This window comes from Schistocerca gregaria, chromosome 1 (assembly GCF_023897955.1).
Source record: "Schistocerca gregaria isolate iqSchGreg1 chromosome 1, iqSchGreg1.2, whole genome shotgun sequence".
NCBI lineage: Eukaryota > Metazoa > Arthropoda > Insecta > Orthoptera > Acrididae > Schistocerca > Schistocerca gregaria.
Genome location: NC_064920.1, coordinates 981,017,659 through 981,032,536, shown reverse-complemented (window position 1 = coordinate 981,032,536; position 14,878 = coordinate 981,017,659). Strand labels below are relative to the sequence as shown.

At 36.9% G+C, this 14,878-nt stretch overlaps 1 protein-coding gene across 8 annotated transcripts in view; it reads right to left on the bottom strand.

Moving 5' to 3' along the window:
- LOC126277663 (serine/threonine-protein phosphatase 6 regulatory subunit 3) overlaps positions 1 to 14,878 on the bottom strand; it is a 174,271-nt gene that overhangs the window by 57,144 nt on the left and 102,249 nt on the right. For 4 of the 8 annotated variants that reach the window (XM_049977377.1, XM_049977376.1, XM_049977378.1 and 1 more), the window contains exons 12-13: positions 5,980 to 6,175; positions 1,274 to 1,363 (exon numbers count right to left, since the gene is read on the bottom strand). In XM_049977377.1, coding sequence (XP_049833334.1) covers positions 1,274 to 1,363; positions 5,980 to 6,175 — 286 coding nt within the window. The remainder of the gene's footprint in view (positions 1 to 1,273; positions 1,364 to 5,979; positions 6,176 to 14,878) is intronic. The other 4 variants (XM_049977381.1, XM_049977380.1, XM_049977383.1 and 1 more) reach the window with 1 other exon arrangement.

Sequence of the window (14,878 nt, the reverse complement as noted above, 5' to 3'; positions counted from 1 at the left end):
AGAAAACCACTCTAGTTAATTAGTTGGTCAGGTATTAGTACTAACTGATATGCAATTTTGTTATGAGGATTCTTTCACACCAAAAGAGAAGCTAGGAAAGAATAGCAGTTTAAGTATCAGATGCTTGAACAAGTCAACAAGATCAGTACATCAGAATTTTTTGTGTGTTACCTCCTAATTTTAAATTAATCATATTTGCATCATGTGGCCCAATATGCTCACAAGCACATTGTTTGTCATTCTGCCACCAGGGTGTGCTTTGCATTTCCAGCAACATGCCACGAGTCACTCAATCACAAGCAACTTGTGGTATGACAAATTTTGATATTCATGTCTAATGAGCACAGGTCATTTGTTAGACTCCCCCTACCAAACCATTATGGGGTAAACCCAATGTGGCTCCTTAGTCTGTATCATTGTTACATCTAAAATGAAAATGCTCAGTCTTCCATTGTGCTTCAATGTGCGGATCCATGTTAATACTGCTTGTTCTTAAATATCAAAGCATAATTTACTCACTTTCACAGTGACAGCCTTGTTTAGCTCTGTATACAACTTATGTTCCATGTGTTCTGCCCATAAGTTATGTTCACTACTTTCTATTTTGTCAAATGATAATAAACAAAGTGAAAAAACTGTTGCCCCAAACCTGATTTAAACACAAATTATGTACAATAATATGGGGGATACCTCCATTGAAAGCTCGGTAAAGAGTTGTATTGAAAAAATAAATCTTTATGTTGGTGAAAATATAAAATGACTCTGTTCTGCTTTCAGTGTATTCTTTTCAATGGGAATTATACTGGACGAAACTTTTACAGAGACAATGCAGATATGAACAGAAATGAAAGCTCATGGAAAATCTGAAGATCACACAAGCAATGTAATTGATTTTCAAACATTACATGAAGTAAATACTGAGGCATAGTTGATTCCTAATTTGTCAGTTCTAGTCACGTGGCACTGTCATATCTATAACAAAACTTGACACCACGTGACACAGCTGTCTTTTACTGATATATACAGGTTTGGCACTGTATCGACTGTAGGACTATTACATCCCTTCAATTGAATTGGTGCCACCATGCGCACAAACTGCTTACCAGCAATGGGAACAACATAATTTTACTATTACAGCAGCCTAAATACATATTACGCAGCCTTATTTTCCTCTTTTCATATTAGCAGTACAGTTCTAAGCAGACAAAAGCATTGCTACTAGGGCAAATGAGTATTTCATCAAAAAAGTGTGAAGTACTGAATACAAGCTTACCTGCCGAAATCCCATACCCTGGGCAAATGGAATGTCTGGATATTCTGAGTTACTGTCTTCTGAACTTGACTGACCTGGATGACTGCCACCCTTTAAAGGAATAGGAACAGGTAGTGACTAAAACTATCATAGAAATCATGAAGACTCGAGTCAACATCACACAGCAACAACGTAACTACGCAAATAAGTATAACAACAATAAAAATTAACCAAACAATACAAAAATCTAATACCTCAAACATTTTCAATGTCTAGATACTTACTCAGATAATGACACATCTGTTGTACTTGAAATTAACACCTCATTACTACCACCACCACCACCACCACCACCACAATACAACTAACCTTTTATTACAGTGTTCAGTCTAGGTCATAATTATTTTTCTTTTAAACTTTATCAATAGCTAACTTTGCCCATCGGCCATCATATAAAATATATATTGTATGTACCAGCTCAAGGTCAAGATGTTCACCTGTATCTTACCACAAATTTTCACTTTTTCACTCCAACAAATTGGATGATGTCCAATGAACAGTGCTAACCATTTGTTAAATCTAGAAAACAAAACTTACTTGCAATCTAGGCTGAAAATTCCAAAAATAAGGAAGAAAAGTACAGCTCTCTCTAATGAATTTTAAATTGTGTTTTCATAACTGATCTTTCCATGAAGTATGAGCGATTTTCATATTTCACCTAGTATATCACTACTGCATATCAGTGGATGAATGCTGGATTTTATCATACATCATCATATATGAATCTAGTTATGTGCCAAACTAAATACGTTACCTACCTTACAGATGCGGCAGTGTGGGATGAATAAATAACTTGCAATGCTTATACTTTTCTACTTACTAATTGCTATGTAGAAAATTACTTGAGTCAAAGATACATCTAAATTTATATTCCAAATGTCACTGTACTCTACATAGTAGAAAACATCTAGAGCAATGCTCAATAACTACCTTCTTAGTTACGTTCAGAGTTGCCCTTGTGTTCACTTACATGCTTCAATTTTTGTAACTTTATACATGTGATCCTTATGTGATAGAATGCATGAAATTCAGAATAGTCTGAATCTCATTTCAGACAAATTCTAAGAGCATTTTAACAATATTTTTCCCCAAAGACAACTGAATTATATATTTTGTTTTCATATTAAATATGGATACTCTGGAATGCTCAGTATAGCATACACTACGTAATCAAAAGTATCCGGACACCCCCACAAACAGAAACTCATCATATTAGGTGCATTGTGCTGCCACCTACTGCCAGGTACTCCATATCAGCAACCTCAGTAGTCATTAGACATCGTGAGAGAGGAAAATGGGGCACTACGTGGAACTCACGGACTTCGAACGTGGTCAGGTGATTGGGTGTCACTAGTGACATACGCCTCTATGCGAGATTTCCACACTGATAAACATCCCTATGTCTACTGTTTCTGATGTGATAGTGAAGTGGAAATGTGAAAGGACACATACAGCACAAAAGCATGCAAGCCAACCTCATCTGCTGACTGACAAGAGACTGCCGACAGTTGAAGAGGGTTGTAATGTGTAATAGGCAGGCATCTATCCAGACCCAAGTACTATGACAGTTAGGCAGGAGGTGAGAAAACTTTGATTTCATAGTCGAGTGGCATTTCATAAGCCACAAATGCTGAACGATTGCTCGCATGGTATAAGTAGTGTAAACATTGGACGACTGAACAGTCAAAAAACATTGTCTGGAGTGACAAATCACGGTACACAATGTGGTGATCTGACGGGATGGTGTGGGTGTGGCGAATGCCCAGTGAATGTCATCTTCCAGTGTGTGTAGAGCCAACCGTAAAACTCAGAGGCAGTGGTGTTATGGTGTGGTTGTGTTTTCATGGAGGGGGCTTGCATCCCTTGTTTTGCGTGGCACTATCACAGCACAGGACTACATTGATGTTTTAAGCACCTTCTTGCTTCCCACTGGTGAAGAGCAATTCAGGGATGACGAATGCATCTTTCAACACCATCGAGTACCTCTTCATAATACATGGCCTGTAGCGGAGTGGTCCCCAAGAAACATATGTCTGCGAGAGTGGAAGCTATCATCAAGGCTAAGGCTGGGCCAACACCATATTCCAGCATTACCGATGGAGGGTGCCACAAACTTTTAGGTCATTTTCAGGCAGGTGTCCGGATACTTGTTATCACATAGTGTATCTCTGGGATTGGAGTTCACGATTTGTGCTTAACATATTGCTTTCGAGATATCTCCACAGGAAGCCATTGGACACACTAAATTTGGGGGACCTTGTAGCCTTTCAAATGTCACAGTTATGTGAAATGATTCGCCATCTAAATAAATGGCTAATAGCTTCCAATGATCATTAAAAAAGTATGTGCTGAAACCATGTTTTCCACGTTTAACATGATGCAGTTCTGGCATACAGAATGTCTTAAGTCTATCAACATACAGATCTGATGTTACTGTCGTTACAATGCCATCCTCACATTCAAGAAAGTTAGGATGAATCTCACCATGACACAACACAGCACATGAAACTAATGTTGGCACTATGTATTGGACACATCAGAAACTGTCAAGGATTTTCCTGTGGCAGTAACAGAAATTCTATCTGTTAACATATCAATTAAGGTGGAAGTGGGCTTCAGTCTGACATCCTCATGTTGTTAAGGAAATTGGTAGCCTTGACCTATTCGAAAAACCCCATTTGGGACACAGGGTCTCCGATTTAATTTTTGCATAACTTGTAACCAACACATAAGGAACTTTGATTGCTTGTACACTTGGTCACCCAATCTCTAGTTTAGATGCATGTTGTTGAATGGAGAGGTGTGAGCTCCTCTTGATGGAAACACTTAAAGCTACAATGTTCTCTGGGGTACGTACCGTCGAACGCCACCTGGAGACTTCTTTTTCAAGGCCGTACCAGTTTCTTCAACATTATGCGCCTATGCTGTGATAGCATGAGCAGATAGAATGTGTCCATGGCGTTCTAGCTGCTAATGTAAATGAAATACACTTTGTGCAGTAGTCACACAATCACCCTGCTTGTAAAAGGCACTCACAGCAATAGCACATCCTGCACTACTTAAATGCTGCATGATTACTAAATGGCAACATGTTTACAACAACTATGTAAAAATCCTAAACAACCACCAGACTACAGTGCTGAAAACACTAACGTTCAAAATTTCCAGTTTACCTGCCTCACATCGTACATACACTGAATCTCATTACAATTATTATATTGCTGTAGGGTGCAATCACATATTCAAATATATAATGGCTAAAAGTTTTGTGAAACAGAATATTTAAAAAAAATTGTGTGTGGTGACAACAGAACATACTTCACATTACCCCACAAGAAGAATGATATAGTATCATTAATCATATGAATGTTATCGTGTAACCAGTTCTGCCCTAAAAACTTCCTGGTCTCAATTCATAATGTTCACATGTGGTGAAAGGAGTGAGGAACAGATGTAATCTTTTCAACATAGTACACAAAAAATGATTCAACATATCTACAAAATGTCAGAAATGTTTTTCAGAGAAACGAAGTAGTATACTATCCTCTAAAAAATATACCCAAAGAAGAACACAGAACTAGAGAGAAGTGAAAGATGATATAAATTCATTATATCCATCATAAAAGATTGAGAGTTGTGTGTAATCCAAAAGCTAAAAAAAGATTTAGGAAATTACATATTTGTGTAATTGTGGGCTTCTTAGTTTTTAATGTAACACAGCATTTATAAGATGAGGGCATGCTGAAAAGTAATCCCCTGAAGTTTTACGGAAAACTCATGAAGCTTTTTAAATAAAACAAACTTTTTTAACATTCTACATCTTTGTTCTGCATGTATACATATTTATTTCTCAACAATCATCCTTGTGATGAACATATATATCCCAACATGAGACCAGTCTGTTGATACTGTCACTGTGCAATGTTTGACTTCGGGTGTCCGATTGCTACTGATATCACAGCGCTAATGTGTGATATGGTATTTCATGCTGAAGGAGACAATGCTTCATGTGTCGACAAACCCTTCTGCAGCTAGAAACTCCATTACAACATGCTGTTTCTCACCCAATGACATAGCTGCACACTGCCGTGTTACATGATACAATTTGGAGCTCTCCAGTGACAAAGGGTTGCAATGCATCAGCGAAGCAGGAAAGTCAACCAGCTAATATGCATGAAATGTAATACCTCAAATAATACTGAGACCAGAATTTTAAAAAATCACAGGCATTACTTTTCATCGCGCCCTTATACATGCTGTTCATTAGGCAATAATTTGTTCAGATTTTTTGATTGTACAAATTTGTCAAAAATAATTTAATTGAGTTTATCAGAAAGTGCGATTTAGTGAGTGAGTGCAACCCCCACCCCTTTGCAGTGAGCACACCATCCTGACTCCCCCCCTCCCCTCCACGCGCGCACGTACTTTGTCCAAAACAAATCATTTTCAACATGAAGAGTATAAAATTATGAAGACTGTATCATTCTCAGTAACTATTAATCTGTGGAGGCATGCAATGTGTGACATTTTTCTCTTAGGAAGGAAATAAATGCATTTTATAATTACTGATAGAAGTAGCACCTTTTGAATAGAAAAGAATACTCATTCATATACATCTATACTTATTAATTTGAAGGTGATAGTTATTTAACCAAAGAGTATCTCACCATGCAAGTACGATGTGTTTGGTTGATATCTGCTAAAGCACCTGCTACAAATTTTTCCCATGCTGCAATTATGTCTGGAGAAACATATTGCTTAAGTAGTGATGCAAATGGTTCCTTCTCACCATGTTGTGCAATGTGATTTGCTATTTTAATTAGGTGTCCCATATAGCCACATCTCACACCACCTGGTTTTGATCTGCAACCAAGTAAACACCATCACATTACACTTAATCTAACTTCTTTTACAGGCATATTAAAACATAGAGATAAAAACAGTCACTATGAAAAAAAATCTACTATGTCACTTCCACCCTAAACAGTATTTTCTTCTTTGTTCATATACATATTATAAAACTGAGGTTGTTTCAGTTGTGTTTGCTTTCATTTGTTACTTCCTACAACTTATTTGTTTCGAGAAGAAATCTACAGATACCAGTCACCAAGTACTGGCCCCTACCTTGACTGGAGCAGAGGTAGGACTCTTCCTACATGCCAGTAATGAGGTCTGAAGATGTCGTAATGTAGCGCTGCAAATGTTTGATCAAATAAAATAACATCTGGAAATACAGATGGCTGAAGGTGTTTTGATTTGACATTTTATATTGAACAGCCGAAGTCCCATAACCATCTGCACAAAGACAAGCTTACAGAAGTTTTCAGTTATGGTGAATTAGTCTTTGTCATGGTTCATATCTCATTTGGTAACCAGACAACCTCGAAATCTACTAGACTCCAACACAGGACGCATTTCAACTAAGAATGGACACATTATTCTACACATATATCTCACTATCATTATAAAATACACGAATAGGATTAAAGCAGTTGCAGGTAACAGAAAAATCACTGGTTTTGTCAACAGCACCTACCGTCCACCCCTTCATACATGTACTGAAAGACTATCATCCTGCACTGTATGTCACTGAAAATCAGGAACTATGATTTGGTATGGTCTGTATCACAGAAACAAATATACCGGCAATAATCAGTTCAAACCAACCAATATTATGTAAGTCCCAAGTCACACCTGTTCACTTCTGTACAGTTCACTAATCAACTACACCAGTATACAACTTCGCATTCCTCCCATCGTGGTCTGAGCCCTTCCTATCACAACAAACATCAGTCGTGCTCTTAGGATCTGGCAACATTAATGATACAAACTATTGTCATTTCTTCACACTGAGTAAACATTTACCCTGTAAATTACATACCATGCTTGTTTATGTAGTAATTTTGTTTACCAACAACAGAAACCATGACAGCAACAAGTTTATGCAAACTAATTCACTAGTAACTCACTGCCAAGTTCAAAATTAATTTGCTCAGAGAGCAACAAAATACTCACTGACATTCAGAGTGTCAATCACATCAGACACATTGCACAAAAACTTATTTGCCTTAACTCACGACAACTACTACTGCTACCACAAATACTTGACTGATCTCCTTGTATGCTCTTACTGTTTCTTGTCTTCTATGAGAGGACTTAAAAAAAAGTTACAAATTATTACAGTAGGCCAGGTAACTTTAATTGAATGTTGTGCTACACTTCAAAGTGAAGCAGACACACACAATTATTTTTCAACAGTCTCCGCATCACTACAAACAACAGTCTAAACGTTCTACTAATCGTTCAATTTTTCGGCAACAGAAATTCACTCCTTGGTTATGTAACCATGTAAGAACTGCTGTATTCCTCGTTGGGAAACCTGCAACTGTTGCAAATCAGTCCCTCAACTTCCTGGACTTTGCCATCTGTAGTCAACATTGATTAGCTTTTCCCACCAGCGTCACCCATGTCTTTGCAGCATTATCCGAATTGTTGGAAACATTTCACTAGGGCTGGAGGCCACACTCCGTTTGGTTAACATATTGCCAGAAATTTACAGTGAATCAGCATGCAATTTAGACATTTTGCCCATAAGAATTGTCCCATCGCACTTACTTCAACTTTGGGCACATTTCCATCAGCCCCGTCATTTCATTCTCACACTGTGATGGACCCGTTAACTGTACCACAGCAGAACACACTCTCCAAAAAACCCAGAACATGTACACTCTGACAATGAGCCACTCTTGTTGGTAATGGTCTTACCATAGGACAGCAAGAAGTCCCACTACAGCACTTTCTAGTGGTGAGCCAGCATAACTGTGCAGGTACCAACGCTTATCCCACACAAGGTAGAACTAGTGAGTATGACAATATAATATTTAGCACTGGCAGGTTTGCATATTTGTGCTTTACATAATTTTCATGAATAAACAGAACTTTCTTAAAGTCCTTACCCTGTATTCCATTTAAATGCTGGAATTGTGAAAACATTAACGATTTTTGCTCATATGTGCAGATATGTACAAAAAAAATTGAGTTACATGTCAAATAAAATAACTTTCTGGCACAAAGATAAATACTGGCGCCAAAACCTTTGCGTCAGTGTGTGTGTGTGTGTGTGTGTGTATATATATAAATAAAAAAATAGGACAAGCTTTTTTCTCCGCCCCAAGTTTTTCGACCACTGCATTTTTATACATTATCCAACGGAAGAAATATAAATTTCGTATTGTTCATCTTCGAATGTAGCAGCATTTCAAAGTACTACGAAAATCCGGCTGGCAAGACTGTTTGGGATGTTTGTCAATATGGCCAACTCTACATTTTGAATTCTTTCCTACGTGTGAGAAGAGATGGTTGCTAACAGGAACTTTTATGAATTGTTAATCACATGCAGTATTCTCTTCATCATAAGAATAATATGAATATAAACATTTTACCATGTATTCGTTCGTGTTTGCTGCTATCTCATTTAAATCCTGTGACAACTAGAGTGAGACAACAGCAAATGCGAAAGAATATACATATCATGTTGTTGTTGTTGTTGTTGTCGTCGTCGTCTTCAGTCCTGAGACTGGTTTGATGCAGATCTCCATGCTGCTCTATCCTGGTGCAAGCTGCTTCATCTCCCAGTACCTACTGCAACCTACATCCTTCTGAATCTGCTTGGTGTATTCATCTCTTGGTCTCCCTCTACGATTTTTACCCTCCACGATGCCCTCCAATACTAAATTGGTGATCCCTTGATGCCTCAGAACATGTCCTACCAACCGATCCCTTCTTCTAGTCAAGTTGTGCCACAAACTTCTCTTCTCCCCAATCCTATTTAACACCTCCTCATTAGTTATGTGATTTACCCATTTAATCTTCAGCATTCTTCTGTAGCACCACATTTCGAAAGCTTCTATTCTCTTCTTGTCTAAACAATTTATCGTCCATGTTTCACTTCCATACATGGCTACGCTCCATACAAATACTTTCAGAGACGGCTTCCTGACACTTAAATCTATACTCAATGTTAACAAATTTCTCTTCTTCAGAAATGCTTTCCTTCCCATTGCCTTATGTTTATATTCGTATTATTCTTAGGCCTAATAGTGATACATTCAGAAATGAAGCACAGCAATTGACTAGATTTTTAAATCTAAGATGACTAATTTCAGGGCAGAATGTAATGTACTAATAAGAGGCGCTTGCAAAGATTTTCAAATGGAGAAAAATTTTCGCTAAACTCTCGTTCAGAAAAATCTTCTAAAACAATTCAAACCAGACAAAGCATATGAAAAAGGAAGGGTACCCATATAAATACGGACGCAGCGCCTGACGCATACCCGAAGGCTACCTGGTAAAGCTTAACTGCTAAGCTTATGACTCGAACCAAACTACTGTAGCTGTATCGTCATTCATTCAACCTAAATTATGTCTCATATTATAATGTTCCAACTTTGTTTCGATTTGGAGGTGCGGCCTAAAACTTTTCTCTCACCTTGAATTAATAGTCTCAAATTTCAGGTGCGGCTTAGATTCGGGAAAATATTTTTTCCTTGATTTAGTGTGTCATTTTTCAGGTGCGGCTTAGATTCGAATTCGTCTTAGATTCGAGTAAATACGGTAAATGACTAAGCACTCGATATACACGTATTTCCAGGGACACTGTCAGTTACAAAACTTTCAAAGAAACGATGGCCATGTGTAACAGATGTAAAATAACGCACAGGTTTATAGAGAAGAGACAGATGAAACACTTAAAAGGGCAACGTGTGAAACCTTCGATGACTGTCACAACCAAATCTTACAAAAAAGATTGGAAACTGCAAAGTTTACGTGGTGTGTGTCACAAGAAAAGGAAATAAATGTTGTCAACCCTTATTCTTCGGTTAACAGCAAGGAGTCAAGAATAAGAATTTAAGGCTCATGTACTTTATTTGTGATTTCTTGGTGTAAATTGTTGTACCTCATTGCAGCAGAAGGAAGGAAGAAAGAAAGGAAGCGAGAAAGATGCTGTGAGCTGCTGGCGATGAGCATATCCAGATATGCTGAAACTCCGTGACGGCAAAGAGATTATAACAAGCCAGGAACCAACCACTGAAAGATATGCCAACAGTCATCAGGCATAATGCATTAATTGTTAAGAAGTACCAGTAGTGCTGCTCTTTAGTCAAATTTTAATGATTCCTCTACTTTAATGTAAGTCTTATGCAAGTATGTTTTCAATCAGGGCATTGTACAGTTACCTGTACATAGGCGTACGGTTTTGATCTGGGCATAGTCGTGTTGCCACACCAAGTCGGTTAAGTCAGCTTGGCATCAGATTATGATTGAATGGTTGTCACAGGGTGATTTAGAAAAAAGTTTCTAAAGCAAATTATCTTACAGCTAATGGTGGGTATTCTTTACTCACCATTAAGTATCGAATGGAATTTAAGTTATTGGTCAGTTTAAGGGTACTGTATTAGCAGTTTATTGGGATGGTAAAATCCCAAATGATCATAACTCAGATGCAACTGTATGGGTGTATGGAGTAATATTTGGATTGATATAAGTTCCTATTAGTTCCAGCTTATAATACTGAATCTATGCAGAAGCATTTGGAGTTAGAATAGTTTCCGTTTTCAAGGTGTATGAAGCATGTACTGAGTTCCTTTGAGTGCATGTGTTATACTCAAGAACAGATCAGTCTTGCTCTTATCCTGTACATTAACTACCCTGACTCGCGGTTCTGGGTGACTTTCCCTAAATCTACCCCTTTCCCTAGACCTCTCCAGTTCTTTTCCTTCTCCCTTCTTTCTTCCCCTGCAAGCCTTCTGCCTGAAGGACGAGCCACTGGCTCTGAAAGCTTGCAAAGCACAACAGTCTTATGTGTGTATTCTGCCACCACTTGTTGAGTAGACTTTTTATCGAACCAATTAAATAATTTTATCAAAGACAGATTTGTTGTAGCAGCAGACACTATCTTATCATTAATGGCAGTTCTTCAGCCTTATTTGCCCTGAGCTTAAGAAGTTTATTTTATCAAATTACCATTTTCATTATATTATCAAGGAACCATTGAATGGGACAACATTCAGTATACTGATCACTTTATGGGAAGCTGGTTCGGTTATCCTTCTGTAACAACAATTGGGATAAATATGTAAAATAAAGGGAATGCTATCAGTCAACTATAGTGCAGCAAAGAAACACCTAACTTTTGCTAGAAAAAGAGCAAGAGCTTGGAAGCTACTATGAATGCTGTTTACAGTTGTGTGTTTCTGTGCTCCCCATATTGGTCTGCTACAGGTGAGCAGTTGCCTTTCCCTTATTTTATGTAGTACTCCTTCCATGAATTTCCACCACCACCACCACCATTATTATTATTTCTTTCGTATCTCAGACGTTATGTCTGGTCAGAAGAAGAAAGTGATGCGGACCTTGACCAAGCGTGATTTCCTTTTAACTGTACGGTATATGTTATATTGTATTTAGGAACTTCCGGGTAATTGAACATGTATCAATAATTAAGGATTTCTGTAATTGTATATATAAGTTTGGATGTAGCTGTGTTGCATTGATGTACTGGTGGATATTGTGTGGTATGACTCCTGTAGTTGATAGTATAATTGGTATAATGTCAACTTTATCCTGATGCCACATATCCTTGACTTCCTCAGCCACTTGGATGAAATTTTCAATTTTTTCTCCTGTTTTCTTTTGTATATTTTTTGTATTGGATGTGGATATTTCGATTAGTTGTGTTAATTTCTTCTTTTTATTGGTGAGTATGATGTCAGGTTTGTTACGTGGTGGTGTTTTATCTGTTATAATGGTTCTGTTCCAGTGTAATTTGTATTCATCATTCTCCAGTACATTTTGTGGTGCATACTTGTATGTGGGAATGTATTGTTTTATTAGTTTATGCTGTATGGCAACTTGTTGATGTATTATTTTTGCTACATTGTCATGTCTTCTGGTGTATTCTGTATTTGCTAGTATTGTACATCCGCTTGTGATGTGATCTACTGTTTCTATTTGTTGTTTGCAAAGTCTGCATTTATCTGTTGTGGTATTGGGATCTTTAATAACATGCTTGCTGTAATATCTGGTGTTTATTGTTTGATCCCATATTGCAATCATGAATCCTTCCGTCTCACTGTATATCTTGCCTTTTCTTAGCCATGTGTTGGATGCGTCCTGATCGATGTGTGGCTGTGTTAGATGATACGGGTGCTTGCCATTTTCCAATTTACTTTCTTCGTATCTGTTGATGTTATGTGATCTAAAGGGTTGTAGACGTGGTTATGAAATTGCAATGGTGTAGCCGATGTATTTATACGAGTGATTGCTTTGTGTATTTTGCTAGTTTCTGTTCGTTCTATAAAGAATTTTCTTAAATTGTCTGCCTGTCCATAATGTAGGTCTTTTATGTCGATAAATCCCCTTCCTCTTTCCTTTCTGCTTAATGTGAATCTTTCTGTTGCTGAATGAATGTGATGTATTCTATATTTGTGACATTGTGATCGTGTAAATGTATTGAGTGCTTCTAGGTCTGTGTTACTCCATTTCACGACTCCAAATGGAGAGGTCAATATCGGTGTAGCATAAGTATTTATAGCTTTTGTCTTGTTTCTTGCTGTCAATTCTGTTTTCAGTATTTTTGTTAGTCTTTGTCTATATTTTTCCTTTTAGTTCTTCTTTAATATTTGTATTATCTATTCCTATTTTTTATCTGTGTCCTAGATATTTATAGGCATCTGATTTTTCCATCGCTTCTATGTAGTCGCTGTGGTTATCCAATATGTAATCTTCTTGTTTAGTGTGTTTTCCCTTGGCTATGCTATTTTTCTTACATTTGCCTGTTCCAAAAGGCATATTTATATCATTGCTGAATACCTTTGTTATCTTTAATAATTGGTGGAGTTGCTGATTTGTTGCTGCCAGTAGTTTTAGATCATCCATGTATAGCAAATGTGTGATTTTGTATTGGTATGTTCCAGTAATATTATATCCATAATTTGTATTATTTAGCATGTTGGACAGTGGGTTCAGAGCAAGGCAGAACCAGAAAGGTCTCCTTAATATATTCCACACTTAATCTGTATTGGCTGTGATGTGATATTATTTGAATTTGTTTGGATATTGAGTGTGGTTTTCCTATTTTTCATTACTAAGTTTAGGAACTATCAATTTAGGATCTAATTTGTATATTTCCAATATTTGTAGTAACCATGAGTCTCATTACACTATCAAAAGCATTTTGGTAATCAATGTATGCCTAGTGTAGTGACCTTTGTTTAGTTTTAGCTTGATGTCACCTCTGCATCTATTATCAGTTGCTCTTTACATCCCCATGCTCCTTTGCAGCAGCCTTTTTGTTCTTCATTTATAATTTTGTTCTGTGTTGTATTTGTCTTTAATTTCTGTGTAATGACTGAAGTTAATATTTTGTATATTGTTGGTAGGCATGTTATGGGGCGATATTTTGGCGGATTTGCTGTGTCTGCTTGATCTTTAGGTTCCAGTTTATTATTATTACTAAAAATTGGGATACAGTGTGCATTAGCCATCAACATATGAAATGGTACAGATCTGCATGAATATTTAATTGTTAGGGGTCAAGTGGAAGTGCCACCAATTTCATTTTTGTGGAAGAGGCCCAAAAAATGTCTCATTACACTGGCTCTCAGTTTCAGTGAAGTGTACCTGACGTTTTATGAGAAATCAAGCCAATATAGAAGTGTTCAAAAAAGAACAAATTATGATAATCTTATTCAGTAGATAGCTGATGTATTAGTAAAACCTTATGGTTTCTAAGACAAACAAATAATAAAAAATATTAACTGAATTAATAAAATATTTTTCCAAAATCAAAACTCATGAAGAGCATAGGAAAAGGTAAAATATTTCTCGTATTCAGATTGTCATTATTCCACCCAGTATTTTCATATGTTACATTCAGATTATGTTTTAATTCCACTGGAATTAATCAGTCAGATACTGCATAAACTTCAGTCTTTAAAGACAAAGAGATGTGTGTAAAGAGGAAACTAAAGAGTGTTACAAACAGAAAATAAAGAATATAGTTTTACAATATTTGAACAATATATCCATATCTAAAATTGACTGTACTCAGGTGAACAGTATCTCTGCCCCATGATTATACAGATATTTGCTATTCGAACATCCTGCAAGCGGATCCTAAGCTTACTTGTGTTTCGCAAGCCATCTGTTATGGATGGATCTCAAGATAACTCTTATTTCCTGAAACAGTCTGTAGACGCCATCTGCTGTTATATATTTTAACTATTTCATCTATCTAGGCGTTCACACCAGTAGTCAATAAATCAAACTTGATTGCCTTAATGTACTTTTCGCTTATTTAGCATTCCAAATGTATTTTGGTATTTCGAATAGTTATTATTTTCGTCTTTTTAATCCCTCCTGCTTATACAGATGGCCTTATTCAGAAAACTGAAAGAAATGAATGAATCTCAAAAACTTTTGGAGGTTTTTGTTATAATTATTCAGATGTTTCTGATAGTATAAGGTAATCTGAGCGACAATGGCATCATTAAGACCCGTAAATAA